Source organism: Arvicanthis niloticus, chromosome 1 (assembly GCF_011762505.2).
Source record: "Arvicanthis niloticus isolate mArvNil1 chromosome 1, mArvNil1.pat.X, whole genome shotgun sequence".
Lineage (NCBI taxonomy): Eukaryota > Metazoa > Chordata > Mammalia > Rodentia > Muridae > Arvicanthis > Arvicanthis niloticus.
In genome coordinates this window covers 6,178,948-6,193,632 of record NC_047658.1, presented here as the reverse complement: position 1 = coordinate 6,193,632, position 14,685 = coordinate 6,178,948, and the positions used below count along the sequence as shown (strand labels likewise).

Genomic DNA, 14,685 nt, shown 5'->3' with positions numbered 1-14,685 from the left:
AAGACTTGAGACAGGTCTATACAGATTCTGGATGACCTAAAATACCCTACAGAAAGAAAGAAGTATCCAGCAGTGTAAGGGTCAGGCTCAGAGTGAGACAATGGTCTCCTCACACAAGGCTCAGCAAGCACAAACCTCCCTGCTTGGTGGGAAAACAACTCTGGAGCCCTGGTTGTCCCTGGATGGGGAACTGGGAAGCAGAGGACCAGGAGACAGACTAATAAATGCATGGCACTCACTTCCCTCCCCATATCGCAAAAGAGTAAACAGACTCAGGTTACAAAAGCACATAGGATGGGGGTGGGCTGCAGCTCAGTGGCAGAGTACTTGTCTGGCACGCCCAAGGCACAAACAACCAGCCCAGATGCAAGAAAAACTCATCAAGTTTGCTCCAAGCCTGGTCACTGGACTCTCAAATGACCTGTGGCCTTCCCCAGGGCCACTGGGCAAAAAAGTTCCTGCTCAGCTCCAGGCTTGCTGAAGCAAGCAGAAGCCAAGCTTTGGGGTTCCTATTACTGTCAGGAGGGATCTGCCTTTTACCTGTGAATTACACTTTGTAAGACAGTCATGTGATTTTCACACCATGCTCTGTGAGACACACAGACACACACACAGACAAGTGTTGGCACACTGCTCCTCCCTACCCAAGAGACCAGAGGCCCCCCAAACTCTTCAAGACAGGGGCTAACATCTGCTCTTTGTTTTTTGAGATGGAGTCTTGTTTTTTTAAAGGTACGGTTCTCTGTGTAGCCCTGGCTGTCCTGGAACTCACTCTGGTCCCAAACTCACAGAGATCCTCTTGCCTCTGCCTCCTGATTGCTGGGATTAATGGCCACTGTCCTGCTCCTGCTTCTTCCCGCTCTTAATGGGACATGCTCCAGAGCCTGTCTGAGTGCTTGGTAGGTATAAAAGGTCCCCATGGCCCCAGAGCCCCCATCCATCTCAGCCAGTGCACACCCAGCAGGGCAGTGATAGCTAGCCTCTTCCCTTCCTGAGCATTTCTTACTTGGTTTTAACCTGTGTCCTCCTTGGATAAGTCACAGCCTGAAGCCCAATACCTGTATTAATATTCTTGTTTTCCAAAACACAGAACTTGGAGGGTGGGAGACAGCAATGACAACACATGCTGTGGTCTACTTTATATGACTATAGTTGTATACTTACATGTTTTAAAATGATGACTTTGAAACTGGCAAGATGGCTCAGAGGTAAAGGCTCCTGCCATCAAGCCTGACTACTTGACTTCACACTAGGACTCACATAGGGGAAGGGGAGAAGACTTCCTCCCGTCAGCTATCCTCTGATACCCACACATGTGCTATGGTGTATGTATGCTTAAATGTAATTTTTGTTTTGTTTTGTTTTCGAGACAGGGTTTCTCTGTGTAGTCCTGGCTGTCCTGGAACTCACTCTGTAGACCAGGTTGGCCTCAAACTCAGAAATCTGCCTGCCTCTGCCTCCCAAGTGCTAGGATTAAAGGTGTGCACCACCACTGCTGGCTAAATGTAATTTTTTAAAAGCGTGGGTTTTTTTTTTTTTTTTTTCTTGAGACAGTTTTCACTACATAGATAGCCCTGGCTACCCTGGAACTTTCTAGCAGGCCTCAAACTCAGAGAGATCTGCATACCTCTGCCTCCCAGGTGCTGGGTTAAAGGTGTGTACTCCCATACCTGGCCAAAAAATGTTTTTAAGCACAATTTAGTATTATGGTGGTGGACTAAAAATCACAGATATAAGCAGTATGAATATATAAAAAGACTTTCATACACAGAGTTTTGAGTCTGTCACATGGCAAAACAGACTGCAGACCAAGCTGTGCAGTGTGATTATTGCCTTTGTCGACAGGAAGATAGAATGTAACTCAAAGGGTTGCTTCTGGTGAGACTTCCACACCAGCAGGGACAGTGTCTACTCTCCATGTTCATCCCTTCCACCCCGCTCCCGCTCCGGCCCTCACAGCTCCAGCCCAGAAGGCCCTGGCCTCTGGAAGATGTGCCGACATGGGTAGGGCATGATCTAGTGCACACACCTGGCTAGAGGACAAGAGCCTGCACCAGGAGGCAGGCTGTGGTAATAGGCTCTCCCACCTCCTGACCAGCCACCAATCTGGTTCCAACTGGACCAAAGTTACAAGGTTGCAGCACTCAGAATTCTAGAGAAAAAGTGAAGGCCTTGGTCCAGAACACTCCTCAAGGGTTTGCAACATGGTGTCTGGGGCAGAGGGTGCTCCCACCCAAAGCTGGCACTTCAGTGCCTTCCCTTTCCCAAAGAAGACTCAGGAACACCAAGTCCTTTCTAGCCAATAGGCAGTATAAGAAAAATAGCAGTGGTCAATAGCAGTTCCACAGTCACAAAGCCACCCCTGGCTGGTGGGTGTCACACAGCCATTTCTCCCCATGCCAGGGACCCAAGTGTCTATGTGAAAGAAGCTAATGACAGCCCAGGCCTCAATTCCTTGCTGTGGCTCAGGAGGATAAAAGGATAATACTCCCTTGGGAATGTTCACAGACCAAAGGATACCACTCACAGAGCCCTGGAGTAAAGCAAAGGACACCTCCCCTGGGAAGCTGTGATTGAGGCCACTTTCCAGAAAAGACCTGCTCACTAAACACCACCACTGCCCCTCCCATTACAGGGACAACTACTGTTACATTCCATGTAAAGGAGCCCTTAGCTCCATTGGCCTGGGCATCTTATTTTATACATGGAAAAAATGAGGAACACAGAGGCTGACAGATGCCCACTGACACACTAACAAGCAAAGGGGGCAACACAGACAAACCAGGCCTTCCTGCCTTGCCTAGGAGCACAGCTCACCATGTATGTGTACTTTCCTGAACCTCTTCCTCCTTCACCCGGCTTCTAGAGCCTGGGGAGACATCTGAGAAGTTATGCTTCCTCAGGCTAGCACACTGCCCTAGCTGGGGAGTTGGGAGCCAGGCCCAGACCATGTGGCTCTCAACAACCCACCTTCTCCAGACATCTGTCTCCTGCAGAAGTTGCAGGTCCTACTGTGATTGAAAACAGACTCAGTAACGAGAAGCACACTAACCTGGTCCACTGCTGACCGTCTCCCTCAAGGCCAGGGGGTTGCAAACTCTGTGAAGGCGTGGGAAGTCTGATTTTAGGCTTTTCCAGTCCTGTGCTTCACCCATCTATTACACTCTGCTGTGTTGGAGCAAAAGCACCACAGACGCCTCATATACAAGTGACTGGCCACACTCCAATATAACTTGATTTGCCCAATCAGCAAGCAGGGCTATAGTTGCCAACCCTACTGAAGCCCTGGCTTCTGTTTACAGGACAAACAGAAGCACAAGGAAATAAAGTTAGTAAGAAGAACCATTCAGAACATGAGGTAGTAAACAAAGCATCTAGCTTGTTTCATCAAGAATATCATTGTCTTGAGGGGGAAAAAAATAGAGACAAGGGAGAGCTAGGTTAGAGTGAGCCAAGGATGCCGTACGTACCTAGAGTGAATCCATGTGTAAAACAACACTGTCAGGGCTGAGGGGATGGGGCTTGGTAGCTGACATACTTGCTGTGTAAGCACAAGAACCTGAGTATAGATACCCAGCACTGTCATAAAAAGCCAGGCACCTTTACCCAGGAACAGAGGGTTACAGAACCAAGGGGCAGAGACAGGAGGAGCCTGGGGCTCGCCGGGTCAGTCAGTCTAGCAGAAACAGCAGACTGCAGGTTCAGTGAGAGTTACTGTCTTAGACAGTAAAGTAGAGACGAGAAGCAGGCACTCTACACAGAGCGTACCATGTGCATGCACACACACACATGTACATACACATGTACATACACACACTGAAGTAAACAAGAAAAACTCAAGTATGCATGGATATACAGAGGGTTAGTGCATATATATTAATTACTGTCTTGGGACCAGAAGTGCTTCTAGCTTGGAGTCCTTTTTTTTAAAGGTTTATTTAGCCTGGAGGTCATGGCGCAGGCCTTTAATCCCAGCACTTGGGAGGCAGAGGCAGACGGAATTCTGAGTTCAAGGCCAGCCTGGTCTACAGATGAGTATCAGGACAGCCAGGACTACATAGAGAAACCCTGTCTCGAAAAACAAAAAAAAAAAAAAACAAAAAAAAAAAAAAACAAAAAAAAAAAAAAACAAAAAAGATTTATTTATTTTATGCATATGAGTATGGTCATTGGGGGGAAGGGGGTAGGGGATAAAATCTGAAATGTAAATATAATATCCAATTAAAAAAAAAAAAAAGTATAGTCATATGCCGTCTTCAGACACACCAGAAGAGGGCATCTTATTCCATTACAGATGGTTGTGAGCCACCATGTGGTTGCTGGGAATTGAACTCAGGACCTCTGGAAGAGCAGTCAGTGCTCTTAACCTCTGAGCCACCTCTCCAGCCCCTAGCTTGGAGTTCTTTACTGTCTTGTTAAACACCCCCCATTGCAGGGACAGCAAATGTCACGCTCTGAGTGCTGGTAAAGCAGCCTGTTAGCCTCCCACCAGCCCGGGCATCTTAATCTTATTCTATACTTGCGGAGGGCGAGGAACAAAGAGGCTGCTCTAGGATCTGAAACATTTTGAGCACCACGAGGACACAATGTCCTGAACTTTGTAGAACTCTGGACTTCGGATTAGGGATGAGCACCCTGTACAATCACCTCCAGCATGACAGTGGCATTCTGAATTGTTAAGAGAGGTACTTAGCAGATGGCTGAGTGAAGTATGAGCAGAAACTCAAAATCTGCCTTTAAATAATATAAGAGAAAGGCAGGCAAGGTGGCTCAGAGGTGAAGGTACTTACTTCCCTTTAGATTTGAAAACCTGATTCAACCCATGGAACCTGCTCTCCTTCAAAGATAACCTCTGACCTCCACATGCACATCACAGCATGTGCATACGCACACGCACGTGCTCTCTCTCTCAGATGTGAGTGGTGAGAGCTGAGCTGTGGAGTCTAGGTGGTTCCTGAGTGTTCTCTAAACTTCTCTGCATCAGAACACACTTGTGCTGGGCATGGCAGGTGTCAAATCCAAAGGAAACTCCAATTATCCACATTCCAAAAGAAGAAGAGACAAACGGCTCTGTGAGGTGCCTATTAGCACACCAAATGGCATGCTGACCTCCAGGCTCCCTCAGGATCACAAGCACCTGTTATATATTTCAAGCCCAAGCTAGCTCTTCTCACCTCCTCTCTACCCTAAACTATCCCAGCTCACAGGCTCCCCTTCCCCAAAGCTACCATTTCTCCTAAACCTATTATTTCAGCTACTGTGCTGTTCTTGTCTCTTCTCTCCACCTCTCCACCTTGCTGTTCCTAGGTCCCCCCCCCCCCTTTGTGCTCTTTTGTACTACTTGCCCCCCCCCCCCCATGCACCCTCATGTTCCTGGCTTTCTCCTGGCCATGACTGGTCTGCTACTACTCTTGCAGATGCCTCTGGCTGTTCTCCCTCATATCTACAATAACCCCTGCCACCACCACTTTTACAGGTGGCACACACCTTTAACCCCAACATTCAGGAGGCATCTCTATGAGTTTAAGCTGGTCTACATAGTGAGACCCTGGAGAGTGGAGGGGGAAGGGCTGGCAGAATGGCTGCTTGGTCCCAGCTACCTGGGGAAGGCAAAGAAAGAACCTGAAGCCCAGCAAGTGTGAGTCATAGCATCTAGACTATCTTCTCAGCAGTGTTTCCTGTCTCCCCATCTGCAGTCCCTACACTCACACTCACACTCGGGCTTCTGTGAACAACGCAGTAAGGACAGCACCAGCCCTCTCCACAGAGTGGAGGAGCTGAGCTGCCTCTTGCTCTGTGTCTCTGCCTGTGCCTTCCTTTGGAATCTAAGGTTTGGTCTCTAGGGCAGGGCCACTCCAGAGGCATTCTCCCCATTAGCAGAGGGTACCAAGGAGAGGAAGAATAAAAAAACCCAGTCTTCATCCTGGTTTAGCATGGCCCACTCAATCTCTCCACTATTGAGGACAAGTTGTCTTGTAAAAAGCAGAAATCAGACCTTGCTGGCAGTGGTTATGCCTCTCACAGGCCTGACCCAGTGAGTGCCAGGTACTGCTGCCCCGAGGCTTCCTGTTTATCATCCTCTGAATCTCTTAACAACCCTGTGACAAACCCCAGTTTATTAAGTGCCTGCCAAGCCCTGCAGGGATCTCCACTGAGGGCCAAAGCTTTGGCTAGGCTTCCAGCTTTGAGCGCCTCTACTTCCCCACTTCCCCTCTTCCAAACGCAGTCCCTTGATTCTCTGGTAACACAGGACTCCTTGAGGTCCCTGGGACACAGGAGTTGTTTCACCTCCAGGCCTCTACATATTCTGTTGAGTCTATTTCCTGAACTGTTCTCTTTCCTATTTCAAGAGCCAAGCAAGGTCTTACCCATCCTTCAAACTCACCCAACACCCATGAACTAGAATCTATCAGCCTAGATCTGCTTTTGCTGGTAGTCCATATTTGGTCCCCAGTTTTCAACTGGGTTACACCTCAGCTGACCTGAGACGATAATTCAGTTCCCTGTGGTGAGACAAATATATTTTTAACTTGGGGAGATATGCAACAATAACTACAGTATAGATCATGGTAGCATCTTGTGATATTGTTTTATGCAGGCTCCAGGACAGCTCTACTGTCCAAGAGGGACAGTTCCAAACACTTGGGAGGCAGAGGGAAGAGGATCAAAAGCAGATGACCAGCCTGGCTACACATCAGCTCAAGGCCAATCGGGGCAACTCAAGTTCCCATTAAAAAAAGGTGAGGGTGGGCAAAGAAAGTAAACGTTCTCTTTCTCCACTGTTACATCTGAAATGCTAAGCAGGCCTAGGCCAGCCTTCTTCAGAGTTCCCATAGGTACAGCAGAGGCTCTGCCATGTGGACGAGCAAGAGGAGTGTTCCTCAAAGCAAAGTTCAAGAGGACAGACAGAGTAGGAGGAAGAACACTTTCCACACTAGGAAGAATTGTCTACCACACAGAGACATCAATGAGAACAGCAGTCCAGCTCCAGTAGGGAAGAGAGAGAAACCACTGAACAGACAGTTCAGAACAAGGACCTCCTCAAGGGCAAACTCACCTACATACAAATAAAACCTAACCCTGCTCAGACAACTAGGAAGCATTTGACAACATAAGGTTACGGGGATACTTTTAGACCTGCCTGACAGAAAATCTCTCAATATTAGAAATGTGGACTCCTGTGAGCCTCAGAAGAGTGCATCCTATGTATTGGAACAGAAGCCATGCGAACCGAAGGCATACATGTTATGTTTCACAGCAACACTTCCTATATGAGCTCAAGGCTGAAAACATATCACCCTAGAACTTGCTAAATAACTCAGGGACACCCATGTGTGGCTGCTACAAAAGAAATGAAAGAACACAGTGGGAGTGACAGCTGCTCTTTTTAGTTAGAAAGGTTCCCCAAACATACCATTCAGTGAAAGCAGTAAGATCAGACAGAGTGCAGCAGTTCGGCCTCTGGGACACTGGGTGCCCAATTTCCACTTGCTCTTCAAGGGCACTGTGCTTGTTTGAATAGGAATGACCCCTATAGATTCCTGTACTAAAATGCTTGGCCATAGAGAGTGGCTCTATTAGGAGGTGTGGCCTTGCTGGAGGAAGATGTCACTGTACAGGTGGGCTGTGAGGTCTCCTATGCACAGGCTGGGCCCAGTCTACACTTCTGCTGCCTATGGATCCAGATGCAGAACTCTCAGCTTCTCCAGCACCGTGCCTGCCTGCAGGCTGCCATGCTTCCTGCTATGATGATAATGGACTAAACCTCTGAACTGGTAAGCCAGCCCCAATTAAATGTTTTCCTGGATAAGAATTGCTGTGGTCATGGTGTCTCTTCACAGCAATAGAAATCATAAGACAGGAACAAAGAAACTACAAGCTGCAGGGTTTGGGGTTTGGGGTTTGGGGGTTAGGGCAGGGAGATGAGGTGGCCATTGTTATTCAGACTGACCTTTCTCATTCTGTAGCCTACAAAGGCCTAGAACTATATTTCTCTTGCCTCAGTCTCCCAAGTACTGAGATCATAAGCATACACCACTACACTAGGCTTAAATTCCTTTTTGTAAGACAAAGTTTCATGTATGCCATGCTGGCCTTGAACTTACTATGTAGCCAAGGGCAAACCTCTTGTCTCCATCTCCCTAGTGATGGGATTATAGGGATGTGTTGCCATGCCATGTTTATGTAGTACTGGAGAACTGAAGGCACAGCCTCATGCACTCCAGGCTAGACTTAAGAACTGAAATACATCTCTAGCCCCCTACACTGATCTTTGTAACTGACTCTCTGGACCAGTGCCCTAGAATCACTGAAAGTGCTTATGTGGAATACAGCTGAAAAATCTCAGGGTCATGAACAGAAAGAACCCCATTTCTTCTCAAGACTCTGATATGTTCCCAGAGTCTGAAGATGTAAGTGGGGTGGAGTGGATGATGTCTTTAAACCAAGCATCCCAGCTCTTCTCAGCTCCAGTTGGAAAGATCCCATGCCAGAAGAACTCCAGCTAAAGAACAGCATCCCAGGGGCTGGAGAGATGGCTCAGTGGTTAAGAGCACTGACTGCTCTTCCAGAGGTCCTGAGTTCAATTCCCAGCACCCACATGGTGGCTCATAGCCATCTGTAACAGGATCCGATATCCTCAGAGCAACAGCAACAATGTACTCATATAGATAACATAAATAAATAAATCTTTAAAAGAAATCTTAAAAAAAAAAAAAATAGGAAGACAAGCATCCCAAAGGATTCTGTCCACCTACCCCTCCTGCCTGCCTTCATACCAGGGCTGTCCACTCTCAGGACAGCCACACAAAGGTACAGACTCACCTCTCATCTGGAGAGTCTACATGGAAGGTCCTCTCGATGACTGTGGTCCACTGCAGGCAGCGTATGACAAAGGTGTTGGGTCGTGGCCTCTCAGTCTTCATCAGCTGGCATTCTGTGGGTACAGGCAGGAAAAGACTGAGGGGATGGTCCTTTTGTCTACAGACCAAGTTCACCACACCATCTTTTGTGCTCCAACCCCTATACAAGATGATGCCAGAAATTGAGATAGTCCTGGCCCTGTCCTCGAGGGTACAGGATGTCACAGTCTCCACCTGCTCTTCAAGGACACAAAGAAACCCCAAGCTGTGGGAAGGACTACACGGATGGGTCACAAGTGACAACGAGGCTTTCACCAGCTCCTCCTCCACACAGTTCTTACTTTCTTGGTTTCAGCCCATTCCCACGGTTCCAGAGATGAAACTCAGGATTTTATTCACAACAGATAAAGGCTCTGCCACTGAGTGAGGACTCTAGCTTACTTTTTCTTGTGAAACAGGGTCTTACACTAAGTTATTCAGGTTGTCCTTGAACTCACTCTGCAGTCCAGAAAGGCATTTCTGGCTGCCTCAGCCTGCCAAATACAGAAGTCCAACATGTGTTGAAGGTCAAGCGTGCAGCAACAACTCAGGATTCATGGCCAGACAGGAAAAGACAGAGAAGGTATCTAACTCAGAACGCAAGGGGAACAAGTTAACAAAACACAGTGGTACAGTGCAAGGCAGGCCACAGGAGACAGAAGCCTCAAATCTGGAGAGGTGGGTCAAGCTGGCCAGGCCGAACCCTGGAAATCACACTGAGGAATCCAGTCTCTGTCTTTGGGGTCATGGAGGGGATGTGCAAAGACTGAGACAGGTCCTTCTTGCTGAAGGCCAGAGACAGCACAGAGAGTTAACCAAGGTTAATAGGCTACAGCACAGCAGAGCAGAGCTGGGGAGAAAAGGGCACTGAAGTACAGGGCAGGGAGAGGCATCTAGAGCCAGACCCAGGTCACTGTCTGAGATCTAGGGTTAAACAGGATTGCCTCAGATGGAGATAGGAGAAAGAGAAGATGGTAGGCAGGGGACAGGAAGGTCAGTTTGGGATATGGTGAGGACGGGAGTCCTTGAGGCTACCCACAGATAATTTTTCAAGAAGCTGTTAGAGATGGGCTAGCAGATCAAGTCAGAAGCTGGAGCAGGTGGCAGATGTGGCAGGGCCATGGGCACAGGAAGAGAGCTGCCAGAAAAAGGCTTTCTGCAGAAGAGCTAGGCACTAGGCTGGGCTCCAGAGACTGAAAAGCCAGAAAGGTGAAGCAGAAGCTACAGCAAGGCCCTCAGAGACAATGGATTCTCGGGTAATGGATATTGGTAGTCTATGAAACATTATCAGCAGCTATGATAAGAACAAGATGTTGGGTCTACAGTGGAGGAAGACAAGAGCACAAGGGGATTATTGGGCTTGTCAGGCTGGTCAAAAAGGAAAAAAAAAAAAAAAAAAAAGAAAGAAACCAGGGCAGTGGTAGCTCACACCTTTAATTCCAGCAGTCAGGAAGCAGAGGCAGGCAGATCTCCATGAGTTTGAGGCCAGCCTGGTCTACAGAGTGAGTTCCAGGACAGCCAGGGCTACATATCAAGACCCTACCTCAAAAAACCCACACATACACACAAAGAAAACACCAAGTTAGATACCACAGAGGGAACTGAGGACATATGGTAAGCCCTGAAGCAGCTCAGTCAGATGCTAACATCTATTTGGCTAGAGGGACAGAGAGAGGAGGGAGAACTTTGTTAATAGAGCAGACAGGACACCAGCTAGAACCACAGGGCCAAAAAGAGTGAGGTGTATCCTGACTTCTCACTATCCCCAGAAAGGAAACACCCACTGACAAAGAGCAACAGCAAGAAAGGAGAGAAGTCAGATCTGAGGGTGAAAGGCCTAAGACAGGTTTCCACTCAAGCATAATTGTGTCCCATGTGTCCCTAACACCTGCCAGCAATGCCATCAGCTGTGGAACTCCAGCCTCCTGGCCCTGAAACGCACCTGCTACAGAGAAATTGTTCAGAGGGGGTAAGGTCTGGTCAGGGGCCTCGGGCCTCTCCTTATAACCAATGAAAGATCCATCACTCTTCAGAAGGAAGTACCGGGGCCTCCAGGTCTTGATGTATTCACCTGAAACAAGGCAGGAGGAGAAAAGGTCAAGGGAAAGTTAAACAGTATCCCAGCAGGCAGGCAGTCCAGGGTGACAGTGACTCACAAGGGGACAACATTGGGAAGAGGTAGATGAGTCTCTCCCAAGGGAACCTTGGAGGTGGCACCTGCTGACGCAGGCTGGGGCACTGCACTGGGCCCAAGTGATCCACAGGTTATGCTTGGCAGGAAGTCACCTGCTACCGTGTCCCAGAGCAACACCACCTTAGTATATATGGCAGGAGCAAGCTACCTGTGCCCATATGGATTGTCCTAAGGGGTGCCCAGGGTTCAAAAACAAGAACTGCTCTCGAGGTTCCTGTGGCAGCTTGCTGCTTCCACTGCCTCGCCTTAGACCTACTGATGAGCCTGGCAGTTCTTCAGGATTCAACTATGGCTGCCTGGTGTCTGCTTGCTCAAAGGACTGGACTATGACTGCTGTTTCGTGCCTGCTGTCTACTTGCCTAGAGGACTGTCTGCAGAAATACGATCAGTTGTGTTTGGTGTTTGTTAAGGGACTGAACTGCTGACAAAGAAGATCGAGCTCAGCCCCAAAGAACTAATCCTGAACTGAGTGGTGGCTAGAAGAGAGGTTGACACTTCCCCCACATCCTAATAACTTTTCCCTTCCACTACCTCTGCTGGGTGGTGGCTAGAAGAGGTTGAACCCTATTAAAAGTAGTTGCAAATAATTTATGCCTACAGTGATGGGCTAAAAAGAAATGACAGTCTGCTGCTCCATTCTATGAAGCAGCTGACCCATCACTTCTGCCTGAAGCAGAAACGCCAATCACAAAGGAGCACACACTGAGGGCCATTCTGACTTTCAATATTTCAACTCTGTAACTGTCAAAGTGACAGGCATTCTGCAAAAAAGCATAGCTCGCACTTTGAATTTTGTCCTTTTGCCAGGATGGTAATATTCAGCAGGATTCTCTAAAGTGTGAGACTTTCAGTCAACCCTGCAACTTCAAGTCTTCCATTCTGGGGTGGCTACACTATGATGCTCATGGAACTTGGGAGTGCCATGCTTCTAATTTATGACATGTTTCCCTAAAATAAAGAGAATATCTATCTATCTATCTATCTATCTATCTATCCATCCATCCATCCATCCATCCATTCCCATTTATATACATAAAATGTCTAGAATAGCTAACTCTATGAAGATGAAAAGTGGATTAGAGGTTGCCTGAGATTGCCTGGAGATGGGACTGTGAGAGCCAATGTGAGAAAGGTTCTTTTAGGGTGGTAAAACAGAAGCCAGCTGTGGTAACTCACAGTTGCAATCCCAAACTAGGAAGGCTGAGGCAGAAAGATTCCTGGAAGTTCTGGACAACTAGGGAACTCCAGGGCAGCCTAGTCTAGAGTGAAACCAAATAGTCTATAGCTTGTTTCTGAAGAAGAAAACTGTATACTACGACCAAGTAAATATACACTTCAGCTACCAGTTGGAGCCTCTGTCTTCCAGTCATTTGCTAAATGTCAAACACAAAGGAAAGGAAAAGATTAGAGGCACCAACAGTTTTTCTCCAGGCCTTTCAGGAAATGCAGAGTTGTTCCCTTGGCCACATATATGGGAATATACAAGAAGAGCAGTAGTGTACACATCAAAGGGATGGATAGTACTCACAAAGGAACAGCTCACAAAAGTTACCATGGCAAAACTGGAAGAGTCTACAATGGCACCCAGCATGCTACTGGCACTGCTACAAACAAGCAAGCTCAGGGCAGGAGGGTTGCCAGGAGAATTAATGTGGGTATTGAGCATATGATGCACTCCAAAAGCCGACGGCTTCCTGAACTGGGTGCGAGAAGATGAGCAGAGAAAGAAGGAAGCCAAAAAGAAAGATTCCTGGGTCCAATGGCCATGCCAACCTGCTCCCTGCCCCCACCTCAAAAGGTCTACAAATGGAAAGGAGCCTAAGCTGATGGACTCCCTATGAATTCAGCTTATTAGATATAAAAATAAAAGGGAAATGACTCTAAACTGGAAAAAAAAAAAAGTAGTTGAGTCTATGAAAAGAAGTCAATATAGGAAAGCAGCTCAGGCACCTGGACTGACAGAGACGGTATCTGTATCTGATGGAGCACAGCCCACCCTTCACCACAGTGGATTCAACTCCCTGGGAACAGAATGGATCAACATGACAAAGTGGGGAAAAGCCTATGCTGCTGTCACTGTCACAAAGCAGAGATTGCAAGGTTCCTTGAGGTCAGGAATAATACCAGGATGTCTGTTTGCACCAATGTTAAGCAAACTTACTATCTGCTCACCATGAACTGACTCTCCACTCTACAAAGTAGTTGAACTGTCACTTAGGTCTAAGGGCAATCACTTTTTTTTTTTTTTGACCAAAACTAAAAAAGGCATCCACACTGAAAAGGAAAAAGTAGTGAAATTATCTTTATTTGCAGGAAACAAGATCCTACATAGTAAAAACCACAGAAGAATCCAAACAAAGCTGGGGCATAGCTCAGCTGGCACAGCACTTCTAGAATGTAATAAGCCTCGGCACTACATAATCCAGGCATGGGAGATGGGAGCAGGAAGAACACAAGTTCACTATCATCCTCAGCCTCACAGCAAGTGCAAGGATAACTTTGGCTTACTGAGAATGTGGGAGGAAAAACAAGCCAAACATGGTGGCACATGACTCTACAGTCCCAGCTACTAAAGGCTGAGGTAGAAGACTTGTGTGAGGCAAGTATTCAGGCCAGCCTAGGCAACATAGCAAGATGCAAACAGCAACAATGGAAGAAACAGGAGGATGACAGAGAGGGGAAGGACAAAAGGCAGGCAGGCAGGCAGGCAGGCAGACTAGGTATAGTTGTATAAACCTGTAAGCCCAGCACAGAGGAGGTTGAGACAGGCAGATCACCATGAGCTCAAAGCCAGATGGTGGTGTACCACTGAGCAGGAGTGGCTAAGGCAGTAAGTAAGATTACCAAGCATTAAAGACTAATCAGGGCTACATAACAAGGCCTTATTTCAAAAGCAAAGAAAGCTGGGCATGATTGTCTACATCTGCCTTGAGTTCAAGGTCATCCTGGGCTACACTGTGAGTTCCAGGCAAGCCTGGACTGCATAATGAGAGATCTGGTTTTAAAAACAAACATCAGGGCTGGAGAGATGGCTCAGTGGTTAAGAGCACTGACTGCTCTTTCAGAGGTTGAGTTCAATTCCCAGCAACCACATGGTGGCTCACAGCCATCCGAAATGAGAACTGATGCCCTCATATGGGTGTCTGAAGACAGTTGACAGTGTACTTACATAGAGAAGTGAGTGAGGCCTGAGTGAGAGGGGCTGGAGCAAGAGGGAGAAGGGAAGGGGGAGAAAAATAAAAACAAAAGCACAAAAACAAAGCTCCAAAATAATTATGAGAGCTAATAAATTATGTTAACACCACACAAGTCAAGTATGTTCCATACAACAAACAAAAGGTTCAGCAGTTAAAACCGGTTGCTCTTGCAGGACTTGGGTTCAGTTCCCAGCACCCACATGGAGAAATACAACCAGCAGTAACTCCAGTTCTTGGGATTCAGCACACTCTTCTGGCTTCTGTGGACACCAAGCACACAAATGGTGCACTTCTATTCATGCAGGCAAAAATACATTTAAAAAGTGTGTGTGTGTAGGTAGGTAGCCAGGGCTACACAGAGAAAGTGTAAACACACACACAATTTTGGAAGGCT

The 14,685-nt window shown here is 47.4% G+C and overlaps 1 protein-coding gene across 4 annotated transcripts in view; it reads right to left on the bottom strand.

Annotated features, from left to right (window-relative positions):
* Akt2 (AKT serine/threonine kinase 2) overlaps positions 1-14,685 on the bottom strand; it is a 50,652-nt gene that overhangs the window by 12,678 nt on the left and 23,289 nt on the right. For 3 of the 4 annotated variants that reach the window (XM_034499557.2, XM_034499566.2, XM_076930474.1), the window contains exons 3-4: positions 10,843-10,971; positions 8,824-8,935 (exon numbers count right to left, since the gene is read on the bottom strand). In XM_034499557.2, coding sequence (XP_034355448.1) covers positions 8,824-8,935; positions 10,843-10,971 — 241 coding nt within the window. The remainder of the gene's footprint in view (positions 1-8,823; positions 8,936-10,842; positions 10,972-14,685) is intronic. The other variant, XM_076930475.1, reaches the window with a different exon arrangement.